Genomic DNA, 18,519 nt, shown 5'->3' on the forward strand with positions numbered 1-18,519 from the left:
AGCAATGAATGCGTTCATACGCGGGAATCGCATAAAGACAAGATGCTCTATGGGGAAAACCCTTTTTGACTTGTGGGATTATCAGGAACCGACCCCGCCGCTAGTCGTGCTTGGTTTTATTCTTCCCATCATTTACCTTAAAGAACCGAGGAAGGGTCATTCGTGTCTCCAACTTGCCTCCTCCACCAGCACTCTGGTCCGGCAATCGTGCCCAATTTGCTCAATACCCATGTCATTTTGTGGATTAAAGACAAAAAAAAAGCACAAAAAAATCACCATGAAAGATCAACTTTGGTTAAATTTGGCGAGACATGGAAATTAGGGCCTTTTTATTTTAGTAACGTGGGGGTTGAGTACTTCTTCGCAAATATCGCGACATTTATAGGGCGCTCGTTTTGGCGGCATAAATTTAAAAAAAGACGTTCACACCACAAGTGCTATGAATTTTAATGCCGCGTAGAGTTTTTCGGTACTAGAATGATCAGTTGAAAAGTTACGACATTAATATGAACGATTCAAAAGTTATGGCGTTGCTTTGAAAAAGCATTCACCACAAGTGTTGTAAATTTTGATGCCGTGTCGGATTTTTCGACACTTAAGTGATTGGTTCAAAAGTTATGACGCCAATATGAGCAATTTTTAAAAGTTATGCACTCATATGAGCAATTAAAAAATTAGTACACCAAAGCGAGTGCCATGTGAAGGCTATGGTACTTGTGGTGCCCTTATTTCCTTAAAATTGTGTTTGAAGAACCAAATTTTTCATGTAAGAACGAACTTGATTTAAACATAGAATCCTTAGAGATTTTCAATTAAAGCTGCATTCTTTCGCGGGAAAATTTTAAATATTTTGCGAAAGTGGAGCCATTTTCTCAACAACAACAACAAAATTGTCGAAAGTGGATTTAGTTTCAAATAAAGATATGGAGTGAATAAGTTAGTCTCGAATGAGATTTCGAACTCACCAACTGTCCAATGCACTATGGCAATTTTGTCCAGAATTTGCAACGGGGGTTAAAAAAAGGGGTAGAAATCCTAAACCCAATCAACCCCCCAATCGAAATCCGGCCGAAGGGTTCTTATTGAATTCTTCCGTTCTCCGTGTGCCGCCGCCGGCGGTGACTCTCCGCGATCCTCGATTTGGGCCCTAATAGTTTCATACCTAAACAAGAACCACGAAGATATTCTTGTAGCAATTTCCTAAAAGAGAAGGATTGGAAGAGAAGGGTGGAAACCCTTGAAAGGCAACTTGCTCGTGTCGGAGATCATGGACCCTGAATCCAAAGCATGTGATGGGAGCGGATTGGATCGGAATCAAGAGGCATCAATTGAAAATCCGAATCCCGCGCGCCTAATACAGCCAAAAACCCAACTTGCACTTCTCACCATTCTATTCTTAGGCGCCAAAAGCAGAAATTACTAGTAATCCCACTGCTTTTAAATTGATGGTCAACTGCTTCACTGCAATCAATCCGTCAACACTCCACTTGGAATGAGTCGCCAATCAAATCAAGTTAAAAACAAAAAGTTGGCAGAGCATTTCCGTCCAACTTGCACAAACTAATTGCAGCCGCAAAAAAGATCTGACCTTTCTTTTCCATTGCTTCGTAGAAATTATCTGTCTGTACATCTCTCGTCTGCATTAACCGAATCTATCTATATTCACAGTCGCAAATTGAAAAGAAAAAAAAAAGCGAATCGATTGAATCAGAATCCTGGATTGAACCAAAAAAAAAAATTCCCAAGATTCTGCTCTGTTTGCTCTGTTCTAGTGAAGAAGCTTGACTCTGCTTTCGCAACTGGAACGATTCCTATCATCTCACGGTGACCCATCCCTCCGAATGTTCCCAATTAGGCCTCTCCTGGCTTGCCAACTCACCAATCCGATCGATCACTGATGAAGAATCATCTGCCCAGATCTCCAACGCGGTGAGCGACGGATCAGAATCTATCTCCGAGGAGGGCGAAAGGGATCCCGATTCCCAACTCGTTCTCGAACATTGCGTGGAAACCCAGTCTTGGAAATCGAAGTGGCATCTCGGAGAGGAATCAGTGAATTCGGCTCCGCAATCTCTTACGACCTCCTCGTCGTTGAGGGCTCCGTCGAGGGCAAGGAAGGGGTGCTTCAAGAGCATGCGGGCGGTCCACCTCTTCTTCGGATTCTTTGTGAAGCACTTCGTCAAGAAGTCCTTCCCCTGCTCCGACAATCCCTCCGGAATCTCCGGGATTTCGTCTCCGACCCCGATTCTGATCATAAGAGCGTACGCGTTCGACCCGGCCTGCAACCCCCATGCTGGTCTCCCCGTCGCCATCTCCACCACCGCGCACCCGAGTGCCCAGATGTCCGACGGCGGCTCGTACTCATTGCGGTTCACTGACTCGGGCGCCATGAACATAGGAGTCCCCCGCCACTCGAACCCGCCCAGCTTCCCGCCCTTTGCCAACCGCTCACCCGCTCTCTTGGCAAGGCCGAAATCGGCGATCTTGACATCTTCGCCGCCGCCGTTGGGGAATACGAGGATGTTCTGGAGCTTGACGTCGCAGTGGACGTACCCTTTGGAGTGGACGAACTCCAGGCCCTGCAGGATCGACCTCGTGTGGCCCCTGATCTCAGGCTCCCAGAGAGGCTTCCCTCTGGACTTGAGGCTGTCGGCGAGGCTGCCGCCGGCGGCGTACTCGAGGAGGACGTTGTAGAGCTCCTCGCAGCCGGTGAGCGCGTCGCCAAAGCAGCGGACAATCCGCGGGCAGTCGCCTAGTTCGCTCAGGACCCGGGTCTCGTGCCTGAGGGAGGAAGAGAGGGCCGCGTCGCAGGACTTGACGGCCATAACCGGAGTGTGGTCAGAGGAGCAGGTTTGGGCGGGAGTGGCGAGGTGGACGGTGGAGAAGCCGCCGCGGCCAATCTCTTTGCCTCGGACCCAATCCATGGTTTCCCAAATCTTGAGGGTTTTCAAGGTTTTCAGAGAAGCTTTTAGAGAGAGAGAGAGAGAGAGAGAGAGAGAGCGCGCGCTCTTTTGCTCTCTCTGTGTCTGCGCGGGTTTTGGCTTTTGCTTGGTGAGGAAGAATGAAACAGGGGAAGACACTGATGCGCCTCCTTTATATACTGACGAAGGAATAGAAGAAAGGAAGGAAATCTCTCGTTTTATTTTATTATATTCCATTTATAAATTTTGCCCTTTTTTTAAAAAAAAAAATTCTTTTTTTATGTGATGTTGGAGATGAGGGCGCTTTCGCAAAAAATGTTCTAGCTTGGCTTGGAATGGGCACGTGAAAGATAAGATTAATGAAGTGGGGATGACCTAGACGAGTTTCCTTATATGGCTTACCAATCGCGGAAAAAAGCTTTCACATATAATATCTTTAATAATTTTTTGCGAATATTCTAAATAACGGATTGAATTGTAATTATTTTATTAGATAAGGGCTTGAAACGCATTCATTTTCTTAAATAAGGGTCTGAAGTGCGGTTTATTTCAAATAAGGGCTTGAAGTGGCCATGACTAAATAGCACAGACACGGACGTGCGACACGACACGTTATTTATGGAAAAAAAAAATAGAGAATTTTGACATGCTTTGAGGCGCGTTGTATATTAAATGTATACCTTTATACACACATGATAAATCCGTTAGGAATTCACGATTAGATTTTTTTCTTTTTCTTTTTTTGATGGCATGATATATTAATTTTATGATGGTTTGGTACATGACTTAAGTATATATTATTTTTTATCCTTAAGTTATTGAAAATACTTAAAATTGATCCCGTGAGTGTCGAAATAGTGTGTCGAGATGCTGAACTTGCATGTCGTTGGCGTGTCTAAAGTGCTAACCAATTATATATTGCATGTCGAAGAGTGTCGGACACAACATAATACGACACGAAAGCTCTTGGAAAGTATCGGTGCTTCCTATACCATGACAATCTAAAAGAAGGGTCTGACATCATCGGATGGTTAAGGGCATTTTCGTCATTTAATTTTTTTGTTTCATTTTTTCTTTCTTTTTTAAGTTAAAAATATATATATCTTAAAAAAGAAAACACAAGAAAGAAGAAAAAATCAGGTTCTCAACTTTTGGCCACCACCCCATCGCCGGCGACCTCGCTAGAATCGGGAGAGGGCCGCGACCCTCTCCCAAGTCTAAACTTCCCGTCGGGTGTAAGATAGACTTTGACCTAAGCTTAAAGAGGGGAAATATGTAATTGGAAAGCAAATAGGGACTTGAAAAGACTTAAACTCAAGATCTCATATTCCGACACTATACGAGATTTTACGAGACCATTGCCAACTGTCCTAAAAACTCGAAATGTTAGATGAAAGCGTAACTTTTCATCCATATATAAAATGACAATACTAAAGATATTAAAACGAGCGCACTAGATAGATTTTTCAACTCACCCGATAAAATCTTAATGGATACTTGGCTAGGTTTTACTAAGCGATGTGCCCGAAACTTTTGTACGGAAAGCATCCCGTCGAGCATCTCAGTTTGGAGTGACCCCAACCCATCAACATCGACTAATTACTGCGCAGATCCATGACATGTGCCGTGTCAAATCAGTTACAAATCGAGAAAATTCGATTGCGCGCATGCACGATCAGAACCATTCGTCGCGTCCTCTATCAAACGAGTCATGTTGACTATCGATCGAAGTGGATGGAAAAGCATCCTCCGTGCGCGAAACATCGAACCCGAAATTACTGAGCGAGGAACATGATTTTGCCCAACTGGGCATTGATCGAAGTGAGCTAAGAGAAGCCTTGTCCCTCAAGCTGGCAATGGCAACTCTCCCGGCACACGACCCAGAGCAGCACAAACGCCTTGAATTCAGTGACTCGACTCAGCCCCATCTTGAAGTTAGCTGCTGTTACTTATCAGTCACTTCCCCATCACTCTTAGCACCATCACATAAAATAAACGAAATTATTAAATAAACAAGGAAAAATAAATAAATAAAAAATCGATAAATGTCCCATCTTCTTTTATGCAACCTTTTGTCGCATAATAATAACAACATGAATACAGACATATAAATAATTTTGTGTTTTTGTTTTCTCCTACAACTTGACATTGTACCTGTGATTTGACAAGGTTTGTGGGGCCCATTTAGGGTTTGGTGATGAAGGAGGAGGAGGAGGAAAGCCGCTGGCTATGGCGGACTTACCGGTCTTAGTTGATTGGCCCCGCCCTCGCATCGCTGTCATGACATGCAGATAGTTTGGAGCACGTGATGGAGCTGGCTTTCTTGTACTAGCAAAAACGACATTTCGTGCTTTATTCAAGGGGAAAGAATAGATCGGAAGCGAGTTTCTACTACTATTGACAGCGAAAAGAGGATGACAGGGAGATAGTCGGGCTAGATTATTTGTTGGATCCGTGAAACGCCCACTGAATCGCATGAACTTGATAATACACGGGACAGCATAGCGTAAACATGAGATTTTTCATATCGGGTTGAGAAATTAGATATTTGACGAGTGTTCTGTGCATGTACATGATTGGACTCAGATGGTAATAAGAGGCAAGCATACCGAATCGAGATAATCAAGTAGCTTTCAACGACGTTGCAAAGCTAACCAAAGAACTGATCCCGATTATTGATTTTGACACCCTCAAACCGGTTCTTGTACCTTATCGAAAAAAGGATTTTACGAATGAATGCTCCGAGAACACTTGCTAAGCAACCAATTAAGGAGGCTTCGCAATTTTCGTTGCACTAATTGTTCTCTTGCAATGCACAATCTCTATCGGTTCCTTGGAAATTGTATTATTCCAAATAAAGTACACTTCAAAAGTGCCCCTAGGACAATCATCAACAAAATTGTGAGAAACATAAACAAGTTGAAATGGAGAGGAATAGAAGATGTCCCCTCAGGTATGAGGTTAATTCGTGCTAGTTGACTAACAAGTAATTACTGAAGCAATATATCCATGACCTTTTCTTGCTTGGTGAAATGAAATGATAGGAGCCGCCAGCACCGACGACTCTCCCTAGGCATTATAGGACGCTCGTGATCAAAATTTTTGGGTCGCGCATAACTACTGCTCGCGGGCCCGTGATTGCCGCACCACCGAATGCGAGTTGGAGTAAAGTCGGAGCGATCCCTATGCTCGGTACACAAATCGAACCTACACCGGTTCAACCAGAAACGGACATTAAGCCAGCCATTTCAGTTTTGATCTAGTTCCAAGTATAACAGGTTCGACTTCTGATTCCGATCTTTCGAAACCGGAAGCTAAGGGTGGGTTCCATAAGTTCTGGACTTCCCTCCCTTTGTGTTTTCAGCAGAACACAAATGGGACTTCTCTTCCTTGAACCGACCATCCTTCTAAACATCAGGTCCCCCTCCGTACACACACGGCGGAATGAGACATGGGTTGCTCTTCGTCGACCCTTTTCATTTTCCCTTCGCGTGGACCACGACCCAATTTCATTCAGGTCGTCTCTTAAATTTTTGCTACATTTATCATTGCCGATCTCATTTCGGTCTTAATTCCCGTTGAACAAGGACGCTTTTGATTTCCACACACCGGACCTTTTCTTTTCTTTTACTTTTTCCGCGGCATTTTTCTGACTAGATCGCTATAGCCACGGGAAATTTAGTCGCCGGCAAACATTACTCCAAACAGAAGTTTACCTAATTCGAGTTAGGTCAAAGAGAAGTATTGATTTAGTTTGACAAGTAACATTCAGAACCAATATGCCCGTCCTACTTCATTTTCCCCAATAAGTCCGATGATCAGCAAATAAGACTAAAAAGCCATGGAAATAGGATAGGTAGTGGCTAATGACAACTTACGTTACATCTTATTCTGACCATGTTTTGTCATGTTTAGTAATGGACACGTGCACTATTCAGCTGCCCTTGTGCCAAAAGATGGGAATAGTGAGTGACTATTCAGTTTGAACAGATGGCAAACATACATTCCTCGACCAATTCCTAGGAATTAGTCACGTTTTTCTAAACGTCAATCTTTAAACCCACGTCAATGAATTTGTCATGTAAAAAAAAAAAAAAACAAGATTCGGAGCATATGCTCGTGGAAAATGTCAAAGACACCAAACTCAAAACGACTGGAACAAGTCGCACGGGCAGGTTCAACTACAAGAGGGAAAACGTGGTGAACCCATTGACCGATTTCTTTTCTTATTTCTCAATTTGATTATAGTCTTAGGTGTGTACATGTGATCTTTGGGACTAATGGCATGGTCAAAGAGGGGGGGTCTAGTGCATTCACACACTTCATTTTGATACCTTTGACCAACCATTTTCACACCCACTATTGTCTGAATTACATCCTCTAATTATTAGGTGGATCAATTAATTAACTGAATGCCACGGGAAAAGAACGTCTTAATCCATTTTTTTTTTTTTAATGGTTAGTGTCAGCGAGCCAGGAATCTTCATGGCTTGGTTCAGTTGAAAGCCGATTAACCACCTTCCCCCAAAATTTGTGGATTTGGAAAAGCTTTTTCTACGACGAATAAGATAAACCAAATAACGTTTCTAACTCGAACCAATTTCGCTAATTAGCTTGGTTTCGTTTCAAATATATCATTTAAAATTTAAAAGAAAATTTTAATGTTTTATTTGTCTGTTCTAGCTTTTGACCAAGTCTTTTTAAATGGGGAGACAAGAAAAAAACCGTCCCACTAAAAATATTTTTAACGGTTTAAAAACAAGAGACACCGATAATGTCATAGATATCAAAAGTTCATCGGTTCGGTTCGATTTGACTTGAAAATTCTATAAAATTAATACCAAAATAAATTTTGTTTGAACACGATATAAACTTGAATCGCCCACTTTTCAATTTACATTGTCCATGTGAATATAATCACGTGGTATATTAACAGTTTCCTCACATGTTCAGGGCTCCTAGTCTTAGGAAAAGTCAAAACAAGTGTTCATGTGGGTCAAGTGGATTGGGTTGATCAGACACGTGGAATTAACACTAGTAGTGGATCACCCAATTGGTGTAGAAAAAGCATATGGCTTTATACCAAGGATCCTAATCAAGGATCTTAATCCGTTTAATCACTACTCTGCTAAGCATTACCCAAGACAAGCTTAAACATGTTTAGCAAGAAGGTCGGATCGTCATCTTTGTGGAAATTGCCCAACAAACGATTATTATTATTATTATTATTATTATTATTATTATTATTATTATTATTATTAAAAACTTGCGCGCTCTCGAGCAATTAATCCTTAATGTTTTCTTGAGTATTGTTCATGATTTAGCTTAAGATACTAATTAAGCTATCAAAAGAGATTACTTCTCTCGTGACGTGCATAATCTGTTGTATCGGATTCACTGATCAAATACCACCACTCCACGAAATTTGACCTTCACTAATTGAGATTCAACGTGGAATCGTAAAAAATATACATTCCACGTCACATGCGAAGTGAATAATTATAGTAATAATAGCAATTACAATAAAATAAAATAAACAAAGATCTCCTCCTTTCCTCGTCAGCATTAGAAAAAAAAAAAAAATTACCCGTGTCTCCTCTGTTTCATCCTCCCTCAACAAGCAAAGCCTAAATCCACGCAGACGAGAAAATTACCAAAAAATTCATAAATTGGCAAAATTTAAAAATATATTTAAAATTTAGTTAACTCAATTAAAAGATTTATGATTAAAATGAAACAAATGTAATATGTTTGAGACTATTTTGGTAATTTCCTTTATGAAAATAGAAGAGACAGAAAGAGTCCCCCCGCCTTTCTCTGTCTCTCACCGAACTTCTCTCAAAATCCTAAAAACCCTCAGCAATCACAAACCATGGATTGGGTCCGTGGCAACGAGATTGGGCAAGGCAACTTTGCCACCGTCCACCACGCTACGCCTCGCAACATCCCGCCCCTCGCCCACCCCCCAATTGATGGTGGTCAAGTCTTGAGCGAACTCAGCAATTGTCCACGGATCGTCCGCTGAGCTAATGTAATTTTCACCAATATAATTCTCAAACTTGTAAATAATGAAATCAAAACCTTTTAACTCGAGCTTTCCTAATCGGGTGCATTTGCGGTTGTAGATGATTCCGATAAATTGAAGCTATCATATTTGGCAATGTCCATCGAAAATACGATCCGAAGCACAAACTATGCCGATGCCACCTTGAATAATCATTTTGTGACGACACAAAACGATATTGCTGGATTCGATCAAGCAAATTTTCGTATGGCGAATAAAAATGAGCGCAATTTTTGGGTCAAATACTTAAAAAAAAAATTGGAAAAATAGAAGGGAGGCGTGGAGGGAGTAGTCGACGAACAGAGAATCTTTTTGCCCCGAGGAGCCGTGCAAAAAAGAACGCAACTTGGCGACGTCGCCGTCAAAGAGAGGTGGCTCCGCCGTCCCGCTCGAGCCCCGAGCAGGCCCACTTCTTTTTTTTTTTTTTTTTTTTGCAGCACCGAAAGGCCAAAGCAACGGCGCTGCAGCATCGTCCCCGTCATCATCAAATCACTGACACAAAAAGATCTGACGAAGTGAAAAAAAACAATGATCCTCGCTAACTGCGCGGGACCCACAGGCCCCCCCCAACAATAACACGATAACGACCTCACTTGGTATCTGCAACTGCAAGCGGGGGTCCCACACAACCCCACCCCGCCGAAACTCCGCACCCATTTCACCACGGGCAAAAGATTCACCGCCGATCCGGATCGCACGTGCTCCGCAAGATTGCGCGCGCAGCTGCACACGATAACTCCTCCGGCGGGGGTGGGGCCATCCCTTCGAAACGGGGAAATCCGATTTCGCACGTTCGCCGTCGGGGGCTTGGTCGGGCCTCGGGGGGCCCCCCCCACGGGGGCTGCATCTCGCGCCGACCCGGCAATTGGGTGGCAATCCACATCGACGGCTGCAGCCTGCACCTTCGGCGGTCTTCCCCGTTTCCTTTTGCCTTTAAGGAATTGACCGGTTCGTTCGGCCTTATTTTTTAGAATCCATGTTCGAGTGGTTGATCCGAGAAGCGCCGTGTTATTTTAAAGTATTGATCGTGGAGTATCGCCGAGAAAACTGATACGTCGAAAATCGCAACGGGTCCTTTACGAAAGTTGCTAATGTGTGCTATCATGGCAGTTTTAAGGAAACACTACAATTTTGACCATAGCCAAAACCCAAATACAATCAAGGTTTCTCAAGGTCGTGGACTCTTAAAAACTCGTGCGGGCTTTTACGTGCGCTGACCAAATCCTACCGTTTCTTCTCCGTTGCTTCTCCACTCACGACGAGAGACTTAAAAAAAAAGAAAATTTGACCGTCGCTTGATTAGATTTTCGTTACAACGAAAGGTAATGGATATGTCAAAAGGAAGACTTTTCCTCCGTCGCGTGGGAATTCGAAAACGTCCAAGTCAAGATCGCGGTTTAGGTTTTATACCTGGTACGACTCTTTTATAACTCGTCCTACCTCATCCATGATGTCAAAAACACAATTACGCGTTCGGAGAACAAAGCAAACCTCATCCGTGACGTCAAAAACAATTAAGCATTCGAAGAACAAAGCAGACTACCTTTGAAATGTGTACGCGAGATGAATGCGACTGATAAGGATCTCGACGACGGTCGTGTTTCGGCTTTGTTTAGTGTATGTTCTTTTGAAATGTGCTACTATCATAAGGACGACAAAGTTCGCGCTTCGTACTTATATTTGTATTTGTTGAGGCGTATCGGATGGAATTGAATTTGCAAATCTACTTCATCCTAGCGGGTATGGGAAACAATGTGTAGCTGGCGCTAGTCTAATTGATACTTCCATGCATGCATTTTTCAATACACGAAAGACTTTAGTGAACCTTAAGATATGTTTAGGGGTATAGAGCGAGAGATGCTGCTACACAATTCTATGTCGGGGGAGATCGAAAGAGAGTTCAGATCCGAAACCATCTGCGATATCCAAGTGAAACCACTGCGGACCGAAATCTTAAGTAAATAAATAAGGAAAATTACCAGAAAAACCTCAAGACTTTTAATTATGTCAATTTAGTCCTAAAATTTTAGATGATTTGCTAATGCAATCCTTCCAACTAATTTTGATTGAAAAACAATGACATGGTGGTCCAGTTAGCACCGGCCATTCTATGTTGTGTGACCGGTGCTAATGTGGATAATTTTTTTAAAAAAATTATTTTTTTCTTTTTTATTCTTTCCTTTTTGCCGGTGGCCATTCATGGGAAATGATCGGTAAGCATTGGGAGAGGCGACCCTTGCCCAATTCATGGGGAGGCCACCCTCGCAGGCCATAGCGAGGCTAGCAACGGCGTGGACCAAGTGGCCTTCGGCAATGGCCGATGAGCACTTGCGGGACCTATATTGGACCCTTGATGAATGCAATAAATAAGAAAAAAAAAAGAGAAAAAAAAAATTTAAAATTTTGCAAAAATTATCTACGTCAGTACTCGATGGTGCCACGTAGGATAACTAACATTCACATTAGCTATTATTAGCTAAATTTGATCGAATGGATAACATGGGCAAATTGTCAAAAGGTTTAGGACCGAATTAGCCAAATTAAAAACATTGTGACTAAATTGACACAAGTGCAATAAATTTATGATTTTTTTTTTATAATTTCCTCGTAAGATATACAAATTGCTCCATATTATAATGAATTTATCATATTGAACTTCTTCAACACTTTTTTCACTATTACGTTAACAATCTCCTCCTAGTCGCGTCTTTTATATCAACGATAATGGCAATTCCTATTGTAAATTACGTTGATCATGGGATGTGCAGTAGAAACTCAATACATTCATCTAATAAAATAACTAAGAGAAAGCTCAAGCTCAAGCTCTTCAATGTATCCAATTATATCCAAACTATGTTAGATTTTCGATGTTGGACTTTTTAAACACAACTAACATGTGCACTTTAAGACACGAGGTAGTAAAAAAAAAAACTCGTAGATAATGCGAGAGATACTAAAATCTATATTAAAATAGGCTTATTAAGTTATGTGATAAGTTGTGATTGACCAATGAAATTACTAGACTCCTTATGTTTTAGGAGGGACGTTTTGCCATATGACCTATAAGTTTACCAATTTTGTATAGTGATAATTATCCAAAAGTCTTAAACATATTATACATTGGTCAATTACATCACAAACTTTTCAATTAAGCAAATTATTTTTAAACTTTTTGACAATTTGTCAATGCAGCCATTCTGGTCAATTTAAGCCAACCATCACCGATGTGTAAGTTGATCGTTCTATGTTTCACGACCAACGTGATGTGAACGCTTTTTTTTTGTTGTTGTTGCAATTTTTGTTATATTTTTGAGTTGTTTTTCCTTTCCTTTTCTTTGTTTCTTTTTTATTTTATTTTATATTTTGATTTCCTCCTTCCCTCATAGGTTGTCGATAATATGCTTAGGTGTTTCTTGACAATTTCCCCTAATACGACTCATCTTTATGGATTTCACAATGCTAGAGTACACTAAAATGGAGATATTTCCTTTTTGAGGACGTGAATAATGCAAGGGTAAATATAGTAAAAAAAGGGCACAAATCCCATTTCTGGTTTTGGGGAAATCATCTATATTTTATTTTTTTGTTTAAGTACAGTTCATGACTGCTGCAATCTGTTTCCCATCAAAAGCAGCAGCAGCCAGCAGCACTCCACAATGAATGAGTCGCCCACGCCAATCAACTGAAAAAGTGCAGAGCATTCGGTCCAACTTGCACAACTAAATTGCAGCCGCGAAAAGATTACGATTTTCCTTATTCATTGCATCGATGAAACCATCTGTCTCTGTCTGTACATCTCTCCTCCGTAATAATCGAATCAATATTCACAGTCGCCCAAAAAAAAAACAAAAACAAAAACGAATCAATGGAATCAGAACCCTCGGACTAATCGAAAAAAAAAGAGGACATCATCCGAGGTTCTGCCCTGTTCTAGCTGAAGCCTGACTCTGCTTTCGGAATTGGACAGAATTCAGATCATCGAACGGTCGCCCATCCCTCGGAATGTTCCCAATTAGGCCTCTCGTGGCTCGCCAACTCGCCAATCCGATCGATCCCGGATGAAGAATCCGACGAGATCTCCGACGCGGCATGCTCTGCAATGAACGACGGGTCGGAATCCGTCTCCGAGGAGGGCGAAAGGGATCCCGATTCCCAACTCGTTCTCGAACATTGCGTGGAAACCCAGTGTTGGAAATCGAAGTGGCACCTCGGAGAGGGATCCGTGAATTCGGCTCCGCAATCTCTTGCTACCTCCTCGACGCTGAGGGCTCCGTCGACGGCAAGGAAGGGGTGCTTCAAGAGCATACGGGCGGTCCACCTCTTCTTCGGATTCTTTGCGAAGCACTTGATCAAGAAGTCCTTCCCCTGCTCCGACAATCCCTCCGGAATCTCCGGGATTTCGTCTCCGACCCCGATTCTGATCATAAGGGCGTACGCGTTCGACTCGGCCCGCGACCCCCATGCCGGCCTACCCGTCGCCATCTCCACCACCGCGCACCCCAGCGCCCACACGTCCGAGGGCGGCTCGTACTCGTTGCCGTTCACCGACTCCGGCGCCATGTACATCGGCGTCCCCCGCCACTCGAACCCGCCCTGTTTCCCGCCCTCCGCCAACCGCTCGCCGGCTCTCTTCGCGAGGCCGAAATCGGCGATCTTGACTTCTTCGTCGCCACCGCGGGGGAATACGAGGATGTTCTGGAGCTTGACGTCGCAGTGGACGAACCCTTTGGAGTGGACGAACTCCAGGCCCTCCAGGATGGACCTCGTGTGGCGTCTGATCTCGGGCTCCGAGAGGGGCTTCCCTCTGGACTTCAGGCTGTCGGCGAGGCTGCCGCCGCCGGCGTACTCGAGGAGGACGTTGTAGAGCTCCTCGCCGCCGCGCTCGGCGGTGAGGGAGTCGCCCAAGCAGCGGACGATCCGCGGGCACTCGCCGAGTTCGCTCAGGACCCGCCTCTCGTGCCTGAGGGAGGAAGAGAGGGCCGAGTCGCAGGACTTGACGGCCATCAACGGAGGGTGGTCGGAGGGGCAGGTTTTGGCGGGAGTGGCGAGGTGGACGGTGGAGAAGCCGCCGTGGCCAATCTCTTTGCCTCGGACCCAATCCATGGTTTCCCAAATCTTGAGGGTTTTCAAGGTTTTCAGAGAAGCTTTTAGAGAGAGAGAGAGAGCGCGCTCTTTATCTCTCTTCTGTCTGTGCGAGTTTTTCCTTGGTTTGCTTGGTGAGGAAGAATGAAACAGAGGAGACACTGGTACGCGGTTATATATTGGCGAGGAAAGGAGGAGATCTTCTTTTCTATTTTATTTTCATTATTTATTTATTTTTTTCATTTCAAATTTTTTTTTTTATGTGTGATAGGGAAGATGCTGAGGTCGTTATCGTAATTTGATTGCGGTTGGATTGAAATGTGCACGTGAAAGATAAGATTGTCGAGGGGGAGCAAAGGGGAAGGAAGAACCACACGACTTTCCTTATTTAGCTGAAATAGCGCTAACCTCAGTTCTGATCCTATAGTTTGGAAAAATTAATAAAGATTAACAGAAAAACTAAAGAAAAGCCAAACGTGTTTGGTGTGAATTGCGAGAGCATTACCACTACATTCATTGTAACGAGAGAAAAGAAAAGGGAATTTTCACTTTTTATTACTCCACGTCTAATGTTAATCCGCAGGTGTAGATTGGACAGTGAATCCGATTCGTCGACGGGTGCCCTCGTTAAGAAAATTTGCTCGCTAGATTATTTATTACACATGTCACGAGAAGAGATTTCACGTTGCGTATTCCGTTATTTTGTGGAAAACATTTTTCAAGGAGATAGTAACGAGCACGCATGTGTGTTTAAAAATGCACCGGATAGAACAAACCTTTTGTTTGGCAAGATGGAGAGCGCTTAATAAAGATCAGATTGATTATGCGGACCCGTATCACTAAACATGTTTAAGCTTATCTTGGGTAGTCGCCATAGAGAAGTAATGCTTAGCAGAGTAGTGACAAAAAAAAGAAGAAGGATTGCGATCCTTGATTAGGATTAGCTTTGTGGGGGGTTCAATGGATTAAGTCAGGGACTGTAAAGCAGTATGCCTTTTTTTGGGGGGTTGTCCTTTGTTCTAATCCAGATTAGAATAGGAGATGTTAGGTTTCCGCCTCCACTTGCACACGAAAACAAAAGAAAAAATTTAAAAAAAAAAGAGCTTTTTTTTTTTGCTCCAATTGGGTGATCTTCTTTAAGAGATCTATTTGAATATTACCAGTGTTAATTCCACTAGCATTGATCAACAAAATCCATTTGACCCACGTGGGCACTTGTTCTGACCTTTCCTAATTAAGACTAGGACCGTTGAACATGCGAGAACACTAGTAATACACCACGTGTTTATGTCCACCTGGACAATGTATTAGGAATGTAGGGGGCAATTCGAGTTTATACTGTTTGAATTCGAAGTGCAAGAGCCTGGTTCTTTTCTAGGTCATCTGATTTTCCGATAATGAAAGATGGCGAACGTAATGAACTTAGGCTGGTATTGACTTTAACAAATTTTCCGGTTGACGGGTTTTTTTTTTTTTTTTTTCCAGATTTATAAACAGCTGGTCGAAAGACATAACCGACAAATTAAACACTGATTTTTCTCCTAATCTTAATTCGAAACATTTAAATTGTAACTAAGCCGATTTGTGAAATTGGTTCGAGTTAAATTTTTTTTTTTGTTGGGTTTGTTGTTTTTCTTTATTGAAAAAGCTTTACCAAATCGGCAATTTTTGGGGGATGGTTGATCAGCTTTCAATTGAACCAAGCCATGAAGATTCCTCGCTAGATGACACTAACCATTAAAAAAATGAAAAAATTCAAAAAAAAAAAAAAGGCTCGAAGTGCTTTCATTTTCTCAAATAAGGATTTGAAGTTGATATTGTTTCAAATAATAACATAAAGTGGATATTTATTTCAAATAAGAGCTATAGTGGCCATATAATCTCAAAAAAGTTCCTGACTCACCGGTTGATAGGGGCATTTTCGTCATTTAATTAATTTTGTTTTTCTTTTTTTTCCTTTTTTCTATTTTGAAAAATTTTAAAAATAAAAGTGACAAAAAGGAGAGAAACATAGGCGGGAGGCTACCCTCTCACCTGTATTTTTTTTTTTTTTACTTTGAGTTTTTATTTTTAATTTAATTAAATTAAAAATTAGGTTAAAATTGTATTTTGACGAAAATGTTCTTGATTGGCTGGAGTATTTGGCCGGCCGACAAGATCGAGCCCTTATTTGAAATAGCCACGGCAGTTCATGCCTTTATTTAAGATAAAAACTACTTTATATCCTTATTTGAGAAATTGAGAGCATTTGGGATTCTTTATTTGGAATTTTTCCTTAAAAAAATTATTTAAGACATTCTTTTCCCATGTCATTCAAATAATTAATTTATCCAACTAATAATTAGGATGTTATTCGGATATTAATGGTTGAGAATGGTTGGTCAAAGATAATAATAATAATAATACTAGTAATGTGTGTGAATGCACTAAACAAACCAACCCCCCTTGACCGTGCCATTCATCCCAAGATCACATGTACTTACCTAGGACTCTAAATAAAGTAATTAATTACACGGATAAGGAAAAAAAAAATCAGTCAATGGGCTCATCACGTTTTCCTCTTGTGGTTGAACCTGCCTTGTCGCCCTCTGGCTAATCGCACGTGCCAGTTGTTCCAGTCGTTTCGAGTTTGGTGTCTTTGACATTTTCCACGAGCATATGCTCCGAATATTGTCTCATTTTTTTTTCTGAAAAAATGAGGAAAAAAAACCATTTTTTTAAACACGACAAATTCATTGGCGTGGGTTCAAAGATTGACGTTTATAAAAACGTGACTAATTCCAAGGAATTAGTTGAGGTTGAGTACCTATCTCTCTCTCTCGTTCGTTTGGTCGAGGAGGGTGTATCTGCCATCTCATCAAACTCACTAGTCACTCACTATTCCTAAAAAAAATTTTGGGACACGTGCGAGCACTTGAATAGTGCCACGTGTCCACACTAAATAGATCTTTTTCGAAAAAAAAAAGGGCAATAAGATGAAAAGGGCTTGTCAGTAGCCACCGTCCTTCAAAGTCACGTGTTTTAAATCCTCCTATTTCAATTTCCTTGGCCCTGAAATCCACGGAGTTTGGAGCACCAGTTGAAGGTCGTAGTAATTCATTCGAAAAATATAGCCATTCGCATTCTATGAAATCTTACTCAACTTATTCATCTTATTACGTTTAGGGAGACCGATGAAGCGCCTCTATCAAAATATCTGTATTGCGAATCGACCCCATGAAAAAATTACGACGCGAGAAGAGCTTCAGGGGCGAGGCCCGACATCTCGGATCTCAACTTTCGCGTACCGAATTGTAGGCCGCTTGTTCGGCATAATTGTGGTAAGGTGGATTTTCAGTTCGGAGTGAGTTTTCGCGGGGCGACTGAGTTAGGTCAGCAATGACGTCGGGTCACGGTCAAAGGGAAAGGGGGAAGGTGAAGAGGGTCAACGAACAGCAAACCCGTGTCTCGCGCCGTCGTGCGTGAACAGAGGCAACCTAATGTTCAGAAGAATGGTCGGTTCAAGGAAGAGAAACTCACGTTTTTGTTCTGCCCGAAGACACCGGATTTGGCAGTCGCACGTTGGCACGTTGTGCATGAGAATAGGGTGGAATGTCAAAATACCAAAACCTTTGGGGCCCAACCAACGACCGCAATTCTTCAATATCCTAGTGGGGTGTGGAGATTGAGAACCACAAAAAAAAAAAAAAAAAAAACAAAAATTGTTCTTACTTGCATTCTTCCAACTTTTTTTTTTTTGGTGATCTTTCCAGATATAATCGGTTTTTTAACTTTTTGACCGGTTCCGTTTTGAAAGAGCAAAAAGGGGAGTCGAGCCGATTCTGATTCGAACCAGGTTCGAATTGAACTAGCCAATTGAAGGCCGAGATCTCGGCCTGTGTATGAGCCACAAGAGGGATCGCTTCGGTTTTGCTCGAAATCGCATCCGGTGGTGCGACGATCACAGACTTGCTCAAAATTAACAATCGTCATGGCGCATTCCATGCGGGTGTTTTAAGTTCCTACGTAAACGCCCGAAGAGTACCGTTAGTCATCCGTTGCAAATTAACCTCCGACTCGAGGAAAAATCTTCAAATCCTCTCTATTACGACTTATTATTCTTTTCACTACTTAGTTAATGATAGCCCATGGGGCACTTGCAAAGTGCACTTTAGGTGGAATAATTCACTCGTCAAAGCGCCGATAGCGATCTTACATGACGACATAAAACGAGAACAATCAATGCATGAGAAACCGTGAAGTTTCCTGAATTGGTTGTGTAAAAAGTGCCCTTGCGAGACTAATTAACAAAGTCTTGTTTTTTTTAATTTTTAATAAATAAGTTATAAGAAGGGTTCTAGAAATATTCGGATTTCTCACCCTAGCATAAATAATTTCATATTTCGGCTAAGCATTTGGATTTTGACTCGTGTATTACCTAGTCCATACTATGTAGCGGGTATTTCCTAGAAT

At 42.1% G+C, this 18,519-nt stretch overlaps 2 protein-coding genes across 2 annotated transcripts; both read right to left on the bottom strand.

Annotated features, from left to right (window-relative positions):
- Positions 1 to 1,611: 1,611 nt before the first annotated feature.
- Positions 1,612 to 14,198, bottom strand: LOC125312548 (mitogen-activated protein kinase kinase kinase 20-like). The gene is made up of 2 exons (XM_048272325.1): positions 14,151 to 14,198; positions 1,612 to 2,996 (listed from the first exon to the last, which is right to left on the bottom strand). The coding sequence occupies exon 2, from the start codon at positions 2,922 to 2,924 to the stop codon at positions 1,815 to 1,817; it is 1,110 nt and encodes a 369-aa protein (XP_048128282.1). The 5' UTR covers positions 2,925 to 2,996; positions 14,151 to 14,198; the 3' UTR covers positions 1,612 to 1,814.
- Positions 12,710 to 14,198, bottom strand: LOC115756304 (mitogen-activated protein kinase kinase kinase 20-like). Its single transcript, XM_030696012.2, has one exon. The coding sequence runs from the start codon at positions 14,086 to 14,088 to the stop codon at positions 12,961 to 12,963; it is 1,128 nt and encodes a 375-aa protein (XP_030551872.2). The 5' UTR covers positions 14,089 to 14,198; the 3' UTR covers positions 12,710 to 12,960.
- Positions 14,199 to 18,519: the final 4,321 nt, after the last annotated feature.

This window comes from Rhodamnia argentea, chromosome 11, assembly GCF_020921035.1.
Source record: "Rhodamnia argentea isolate NSW1041297 chromosome 11, ASM2092103v1, whole genome shotgun sequence".
Lineage (NCBI taxonomy): Eukaryota > Viridiplantae > Streptophyta > Magnoliopsida > Myrtales > Myrtaceae > Rhodamnia > Rhodamnia argentea.